General features: G+C 36.3%; 1 protein-coding gene across 2 annotated transcripts; it reads right to left on the reverse strand.

Annotated features, from left to right (window-relative positions):
- Window positions 1–582: 582 nt before the first annotated feature.
- On the reverse strand, window positions 583–8,486 carry LOC108987069 (T-complex protein 1 subunit zeta 1). Of its 2 annotated transcripts, XM_035694701.1 has the most exons (16): window positions 8,237–8,485; window positions 8,076–8,139; window positions 7,381–7,446; window positions 6,938–7,073; window positions 6,011–6,162; window positions 5,681–5,728; window positions 5,403–5,495; window positions 4,776–4,882; window positions 4,181–4,295; window positions 3,986–4,072; window positions 3,560–3,764; window positions 3,327–3,421; window positions 1,703–1,771; window positions 1,492–1,599; window positions 1,265–1,383; window positions 583–858 (listed from the first exon to the last, which is right to left on the reverse strand). In XM_035694701.1, exons 4-16 carry the CDS (start codon window positions 7,047–7,049, stop codon window positions 783–785), a joined length of 1,386 nt encoding a protein of 461 aa, XP_035550594.1. In that variant the 5' UTR covers window positions 7,050–7,073; window positions 7,381–7,446; window positions 8,076–8,139; window positions 8,237–8,485; the 3' UTR covers window positions 583–782. The 2 variants fall into 2 exon arrangements, with proteins under 2 accessions (XP_035550594.1, XP_018815463.1); XM_018959918.2 differs by lacking the exon at window positions 7,381–7,446 and having other exon boundaries at window positions 8,237–8,486.
- Between the last annotated feature and the right edge of the window lie 946 nt (window positions 8,487–9,432).

The following is a 9,432-nucleotide window of genomic DNA, read 5'->3' on the forward strand; positions in this document are numbered from 1 at the left end:
GATTAACGTCGTATGGGGTAGCCTTTCAGAATTCCAAACGATGAGTCACACGTTCCTAGTTGCCATTTATATACCCTGAAGCATTGATTAGAGTAGAATCGGACGACAAGTTCATGCTCGGAAAGCTTAGACCGGGAAAGTGGGTCTTGCCTTGAACCAAAGACAGGTCGCTTTTCAAGGCAGAAGACCTCGTCTTTATACTCGAATGCACCAGAAACACTCCAAAGCCACAAACCCCAAGTCCTGAAATCTGCTTGTCACCGTCCTGGTAGATCCAGTGAGAGTGAACAGGAAAAAATCCGACAAAGAAAGATTTTCTGGGTACAGACATAATTAACACCTACAACATCACTTCCAGTGGCGTTGCACCTTGATTGGTGACGGGCAATCTCCCTTAACTGGCAGTTTCCCGACCATACGAAACCAGATAATACTCGTAAATTTTGAAGGGCTGCACAAGCATCCACATATATACAGATATTGGCACCATCAAATTTCCAAATGAAAGTCGAAATCAATAATGTCGGTTTGCTTTACTCGTGAGAGGGACCCATTATAACTACGAAACATGAGAAACAATGATTACAGCACAAAGTACACATTCAAGACAAAATCCCACGTCAAATGCAAATTGCAAATTGCAAATTGAGATTCGCTAACAAAGATCCCTCCCAAAAAAAAAAAAAAAAAAAAACCTCCATTCACATCAAGTAAGTTCATACAAATTCAGTTAAGAAAACCCTGCAGATGACAATAACGTGCATCCTCAAGCATATTGTGAGCTAAGTCGGCTTCCGCATATTACGACCAGCACGAATTACTTCATCCACCAATAGCAACTGAGATGCAATTACAGGCCTGCAAGCGACATCACAGTTGCTCATTTACGAAAAACCAGAAGACACAGGCAAATATTGAAAATTCACAACTTGAAAAATAAGAAAACTAAATTTTCCATATGCTTCCTTTGATATATGTAATGTTCACACTGGAGAACACTACCATTCTTAAATATCCACGTAATATACCTTGTGAGATCAAACGATGAACAAGATACTGATTAACATCCATGGAGGCAGTCATCATTTTCAGAAAACAAGACGTGGAGAGAGAGATAGCAAGATTCAGATTATCAAATTAAAGGATTGTAAGAACATTTCCTCAATCAAATTTACTGCCAAAAGCAAACTATATAATAAATAAGAAGGGGCATTGAAAGAGAATAACAACAGCTATTGAAATTCTAATAATAATTCCCACATACCCTGAATTTATGATCTGGCGCTTCACAGAGTAATTATCAAAAATACCCTCCATTTGGGGGTCAATAGGTTCTCCCGTGTGCTGGTTTAATCCCACGACATTTCCCCGGTCATGCTCTCCCTGAATATCCAATGGCGTGACAAAGCTCAAACATGCTTATTCTTCACTGTTTTTACCTTCTAATAAAAAATAAAAGAACATGGATAATAAGTTTCAAAGAAAGTATACCGTAAGAGCAATGATCACATCTTGAGTGTCAAGCCCGGAGTTCTCAGCCAATGTCTTGGGCACCACAAGAAGAGCATCAGCAAAAGCTTCAACACCAAGTTGAGCACGCTGATCCAAGTTTGTATAACCAGATAACCAGATGCGTTTAGAAAGACAAATAATGCTTCTAAATAATTTTGAGCATGGAAAATTTTGGTAGACAATTTGTTACCCCTTGAACAGTCTTCTTTACTTCGTTTACTAGGTATTGTCTGGCTGCGACTTCAAAAGCTCCAGCACCCTAAATAAAAGACAAAAAACTGCCTAATCATAAAAAATATAAATCAGCAGAATAAGAAAATCTGCTATTTCTGACAAGCACAGATGCAAGGATGGGTAAAGGTTACAAAATTGTAGACAATAAGTGATGTTCAGTGCAATCAATAGCGTGCAGCATGTCTAACCAAGCAAGACCCAACCTTGTTTTTTTTTTTTATAAGTGAGTAAGACCCAACCTTGTTATAACTCGCATAACCATACTTCTTGCAAACAAAGTGATAAGTAAAGATTCACAAGGCAAATAATCCCTTTAAACATCTGAAAGAACCTCTGCAACATGTCTATAAATCAAACCTTAGTTGAGCAAGCATAATCCCATAACTCCACGGTATTTTTCTAAATGAAAACACGCCAAATAAGTCCCATTTTTTTAGGCATTCTGATAAACCTCACTGCCCAAAGTCCTGTAGCAAGTGCTATTAAAAACATCTTCGGGCCAAATTATGTTTGACACAAAGTTGAATTAGTTAACACTAAACTGCATTCAAGCCTACACATGGGCTCATCCCGGTCGTGAAAAACTAATCTTTGTAGATCCGTAAGGTTTTAGTTATCATCTTCATTTTTGTATCAATTTCTTTTTCATTCTTAACCTATACAGTGCTATACTGGGGCACTTGTGACCATTTTCAACATTAACCTCAAGAAATATCAGGCCATTTCAAAATGTACAAAGAGGTATGTACATTTTTTTTTATTCGCTACACATGCTAGAGTTAATTCTAGGGGTGATAAACGGTCTGGTCGGACCGAACGGACCGGACCGGACCGAGACTTAGACCGGTCAGGTCCGGTCCATATTTTGGAGGACCGAAAACATTCGGTCCGGTGCACAGTCCACGGTTTTTTTGGACCGGACCGGACCAAATGAAAAATAAAAAATATATATTTTTTATATATATTTTATATATAATAATTGTACAATTAACAATATAAATTTTTAAATATATTATTAATACTTGTTAATATTCTATAAATTAACAATATTTTATATATATCTTCATCTAACCTATCACTATTAACAATATAAAATTTTAAATATGCTATTAACACTTGTTAATATTCTATGAATTAATAAATATATAATATCAATTAGTTAATTATATAGTAATTATATAAATTAATAATATAATTTTCATCTAATTTATTATCATTGACCATATAAAATATTTTTTTATTGAGTTTGTTACATAATCCACATTAATAAGTCACTTAATTTAATTTAGTATTTTAAAGAAATTTTTTTATTAATTATTTAAAATTAAAAAAAAAAAAAAGGCCGGACCGGACCGAGGTCCGGTCCCTTTAGGTGTTCGGTCCGGTCCGGTCCGGAAAAATGATGGACCGAAAATTTTCGGTCCATCGCCGGACCGGACCGTTTGCAGCCCTAGTTAATTCTAACAAGGAAATTATAATAAACATTGTTGAGGAAGTTAACAATTATTTATTAAATCAGTGTGACAGAAATTTAAAAATCTTCATGCAAGTTCTAAGAAGCTTCTACAGCGGAAACTCACTAAGACAACAGCTTCATCTTCAATAGTATTTTTGACTGCCCTCAAGCCATCACGAACAGCATCCTTTATTTGGGCTATTGTATGGTCGTTAGGCCCTGAATGTCAAAGGCGGTGATGAGGATTAAATCATGACTATTTACCAAAGGCTAAGAAATAATGCAAATCATACAAGCAGCACCAACAGATGTCACTGCAATAGCCTCTTGGCCAAGTAGCTACAAAACTAGTTTTACCTTTTATCAAGATTGTACAAGAATGAGGGTTCTTCACATTTTCGACAAAGGTATACTTTGCTTCCCCAAGGATATGCTCGTAGACCAGTCCAGCCCAGCCAAGGCAATCAGGAGTTAGATCATCAACAGAATTTACGGCCTCTCCTCCACAGGCCAAAACCAATCGTTCCATATTTCTCCTCTTTGCTCTCCGAAGTGCAATTATCTAGAAAATCAGTGGATTTAACAGATGGCAAAAATAAAATACTTTTTATTAACATAGTGGGGATTGAATATTACAACAAAAGGTAGCCATAATTAATACTAGCATTAAATCCATTTAGGCACTAACAGAGACCAATCAAAACACACTAAACAATAATACAAACATGTTATTAATGAATCGATAAATAGGAAACTAGACAACATCAATGGTCCATGACTTACCCCTGCCTTTGCAAGAAGGTCAAGTGATGGGGGATCAATTCCCTTTTGATTAATGACAACAAAGTCATTATCATTACCAGAACAAACCTGCATAGAACCATAAAAATTATAAGTATATCATACACCATAGATGCTACAAGCCTACACTTATATGCTGCATATGGTGGAAACAAAGACGCAGTCTGAAGCAACTACCTTATTTTTCAGGTCAATAATGTTTTGAACTCTTTCATCAACCTGGCGCCTTTCGGCTGAAACCATTGCCTCTCTCTGCTCTGCACTTGAGTAGAAAAAGCCTGCATTTATTTCACTGAGAGGAAACTATTATTTCAATGACGTCCACAAACAATATTGATAATGGCAGACAATATTAATGTACAAAAAAAGGTCTATAACTTTACTCGAATCACTAATTACTAAGTGATCAACAAGGAAATAAAAAGGATGAAAGCAGCTCCACACTTATAAATGTGTCAGGACAAAATATGAGATACTACAAAGATCTTTCTACTTCTCGATTATGTTATCTTATTTTTATCTTCTCCTTTTTTTGATAGGTAATCAAGAATTTTTATTCATATGAAGAGAAGGCATAGTCCAAGTACACAGTAAGTATACACGAGAAGTATACAAAGGAAGTTTATATCTTCTTGATAAACAATAGCTACATACATATTAATGTGTATAAATAATCAAGACAAATATCAATATTCAAAATATAAGAAATAGAATCCTCCATGACTTTCCACATGTTTTCTTCTTTAATTGATTTATGCTTCTCCATATTCACCTTTTCTCATACTCCAAAGAGACATTGCATGTCAAAATGTAACAATTCTCAGCTCGTCGCTTCATATCGGGATGTCTGGAGCCATGATCAAGGACAAGACCCTCAACCTACAAATTAACATAAGTTGAAACTGTATGGTAGTGAAAGGTAAACCATAGATATAAGCAAATCTATTGTTAAACTTACACCATATAAAGGAACCATTCAGAAATTAATGTGGTAAAAGTGCAATGGAATTGTTATCGTGAGTGGCAAGTATCTTTCTAAAAATACAATCAGATAAGAAGGCACCATTGAATGAAACATGCAATAACTGGCAAATAGTTCAACTGCCAAAAATAATAGATGCACTGTAACATTCTTCCCCAAGCTTTAATATTTATTTACAAAATTGGAACAACATTACCCAGAAAAAGTAAATACACAGGTAAATATGTTTTTGCACAAATTAGACAGCAGATGTATGAACAACCATCACACCCCCCCCCCAAGGGCCCCAACCCAAAAAAAATACAAAAATATAGAGTTTCAGAATAGCAGATAACCTCCAATTAATGCTGAAAACAATCACATAATGATGACTGTATTTACTAAACACTTATACACGACTGTAAAAGATGAGCATACCAAGCGTGTGTCAACATCAAATTTATGACGCATGTGCATTATCTCCACCATAAACAGATCGATGCCTTCCTCAGGCTTGCAAATGCATAGCACCTGTCACATAAAAATAGGTTACTAAACACCATATGCAAAGGTCTACCACAAACTTCTAACTGAATAATCCAGCTAACATAATAAAACATGGGAGCTGAAATAGCCTAATTTTTCTTTATGAGCTTAAATAGTCCAATTAGCAGTCTCATGAAGCCATAAATCAACTTCAACAGCATAAAACTCACCGCATTAACAACAATGTCAGTTAATTGATCTGCAAGTGTTTCGTACAACTGTAGACGGAACAAAGTGTGTCAGAATCAAATCCCGATAGGTTAATACAACTCAATAACTTGTATGGCACAATACCCATGGCCTTACCTTCCACCTTATTTGGGGAAGAGAAAGAGTGGAGGAGGTAGACACTATTTAATCAGAATACCATTTGAAAAGACAAAGGAAAATTATGTTGATAAAATTATTTCATCTAATTTTTTACTGAAAAAATTACCAAATCCCATTCCACCCCATCCTTTTAAAAGCAGAATTTAAAGAAAAGTGAAATTACATGTTACCTTAGTTCTGAGTGTTGTCCTTGCTACCATTTTCAGAACTTCTTTGTCAGGCTCATCGCCCATAATCACAGGAGTCTTGAATTTTTCAAGAAATTGAAGGGTTGCTCTTTTAGCAATCTCAAGACCATCAACCAATACACGGGGATGCATTCCTGGAACAAGCAGTCTCAAAAATATAAATTATAAAGGATAGACAAGAAAAAAATAACACGTTCCTAGCTTTTCTTTTATGAGAAAGCTCATAACCATTAGAAAAATGTTTTGATAGGACACATTTTTACAGAATGCATTCCTGGACAAAATGTTTTCATCTCTCAAGGTTATTTATTTATTTTCTGTCAGGAAAACTTGGCAACACAAACTTATTTTCCACCCTGGCTGCTAAAATACTGATTACATTTACAGAATGTGATACTAGCACAAGACAAGTTCAAAGTAAATATGGGGAGCTCAAGTAGATATTTCATCTTTTAACAAAATAGCAATTCTGGTTAGCCTTTTAAATATACTGTATAAGTTTATATTATTGATTCCTATTCATGGTATTTGTTGAATTTGGAGATTTTACACAGAGAAAGTACATTCTGGACAGCCTTCAGCGATTAAGTATGTTGATAATTCTTTTTCATAAGCATTCATTTTGTTGACAATGAAGTGAAAGGCCGTAATTCCCATGTAAGAAATGGAAAGGAAAAAAAGGTAACAGTTCCATCATGGTAAACCACAGATAGCCCCTTAGCAAAGGATTTTCACATTGCTCTATTCCTCCGATAATCCTTAACAATCAGAGCAATAAATAGAACATAAAAGAAAGCGTGAAGGAGCAGAATAAAGGGGAAAATAAGGGTGGATGAGAACCACAAATTATCTTTCACATTTTAGACGACTCAATACGACAGTGAGTTTACTCTGATTCGTATCACCGACCTTCATCAATGTAACGTTCTGATTGTTTCATAAGCTCGCCAATAAAGAGCACAGTAGAAGTTGTGCCATCTCCACTGATGTCATCTTGGGCAATAGCCGTTCTTGCAATCATAATTGCTGTAGGGTTTTGTATTTGCTGCAACCATTGATAAAACATAAGCAACGAAATACTATCTAGAAAGATACACACAGTAGCATGTTTATTACAACCACTAATTGTGCACAAATTTTAAACATGTGTTGAGCAGCTACATGCCCACGAGGAAGTTGTAATTGGCGATCACTGAGATTCAGGAAATATTTCTGTTTCTATAAAGTCCAATGTCCTCGATAAGAATTAAATAAACTAACCGTTAATCCTACTTAAATTGTGGCCAACACCAATTAATCAGAATCTGCCACGTGTACTCTGTTGTGTCCTTCTATGCAAACTAAAATCATACCTTTTATCCTCTCTCTATTTGACACATCCTTCACCGCTTCCATCCCGTGTATATAATTGTTTATACCTTTTAATAAGTTAAAAAACATATTAGTATCTATGATTGTTTGCTACGCTCGGAACTCAAAAGGAAACAAAGTGCAGAAGCCAAGCGAATCTTGGAAGTCGAGAAAACATAACCCCATCATTTTGAATCCTCTTCACATTTAGAATTTAAAATAGTTACAAATCCACTATATAAGCCAACACTTGAAACACACACAAGGCTCCAGATGCACTCCCAATCAACATTACAGGGAAAGCAAATTTGTCAGTGCAATCGCATGACACTGCAAACCCGTCGTGATTATGATACAGGTGTGATTCGAACATTTTTCAAAAATAAAACATAATATACTAATAAAAACATTTTCCTGAACAATCAACCAAGCCTTACTGGTTTAACATAAGGAATAAAGTTTGGAATTTACGTAAACGAATGAATAGAACTCTAAAATCTATATGCCAAAAAAAAAAACATAAGAACTCTAAGGAGACGTTTGGATTCGCATCTTCGAATCCAAACGTCTCCTAAAAATCCAAAAACGCGGCAGGGAAGTGTAGTACAACATGCTGAACTGATTGTACCATAACTTGAAGAATCATAAGGATCTAGGGTTTACGAGAGAGAGAGCAGAAAAGAAATAGGGAACTGACCATTTCTTTCAAGAGAGTGTTGCCGTCTTTAGTGAGCTTGATATCACCGGCCCCACCAACGAGCCTGGAAATAAAAAACCGCGAGAAAATCAGAGAAAAGATTAGGAAAAACATGTAGAGAGAAAGAGAGAGAGTGTAATATTAGAGAACAAAATACATACATCTTGATGGTGCCCTTGGGGCCGAGGTTGGTCTTGAGGACGTCCTGCAAGCCTTTAGCGGCATTGATGTTCATGTGCAGTGCCGCAGACTTGTTCAGCACCTCCGCGTTTGGATTCAGCACTCTCAGCGACATCTTCAGCGGCTTCAGTGAGATAGAGAGATGGGGAGGGAATCACAGATGCTACGCTCGTGTATGCAAAGAGAGGGAAATGTGTACAGGGACCGAGGAGGAGAAGGAAGTGAGGAGGGGTTTTGCGTTTCCTTCGTAATTGGACCTCATAGTTCATACACGTATCGGATTTGGATCATTTCAGGCCCTTATTCTAGGTCAACCCAATCCATGCATTAATTGAGCCTTGGGCCAGAAGAGCTTTTTTCTGGGCTTGGGCTTCCCAAGCCTCATTCTGTTGGGAGTCTTGGGCCCGAGCTTAGAGAGTAATAGGGGACCTAGCCTTTCGAAAACCGTAACAGCCCGATATTTATATCCAGGAGCCCTTCTGCAATATATGGGACACAAATTCTCCATCAAAGTGATGGTTGGTATAGTTGTAACTTGTAACACGATGGAAAATAAAATGGAAAAGGTGGTCAAGGATATATACTTCTGATTCTTCACATGATAGACCTCTGCTTTCTGGATATCCACGAGCAAAGTCGGCAAACCATGGCATTCGATTAATGAATAATTATATTTGAAGGTTTTTACATGTCCATCATTCACGTGTCATAATTTAATTTAAAAGATATATTTTAAAATTTAAAAATTAAATTATACTATATAGATGGTGTGTAATGTAATTCGTTATTGAAATCATGAAGACAAAATGCCATCTGGGCCATTAGGGCTTGTTTGGATTCGCAAGTCATCTCAGCTCATCTCAATTCATCTCAACTCATCTCACTACTATTCATTACTATTCAGCAACTTTAACTCACTATTATTCACAACTCGTCTCATTACTATTCACAATCCATTTCAACTCATCTCAAGTCATCTTCGAATCCAAACAATCTAATTAGTGAGAGCTAATCATCTAGAACTTAACTATCCAGAGCGCCCTCTAGCTGATCTCTCTCTCTCTCTCTCTTCTAGGGTTACTCTCCCTTCTATCTCAATGTATGGACAAAGGTGGTCAAAAAAGCATGGGAAGAAAGAAAGGGAATATTATAAAGATTGCAACATCGTGTGCAGGAC

The sequence above is a fragment of the Juglans regia genome, chromosome 10, assembly GCF_001411555.2.
Source record: "Juglans regia cultivar Chandler chromosome 10, Walnut 2.0, whole genome shotgun sequence".
NCBI lineage: Eukaryota > Viridiplantae > Streptophyta > Magnoliopsida > Fagales > Juglandaceae > Juglans > Juglans regia.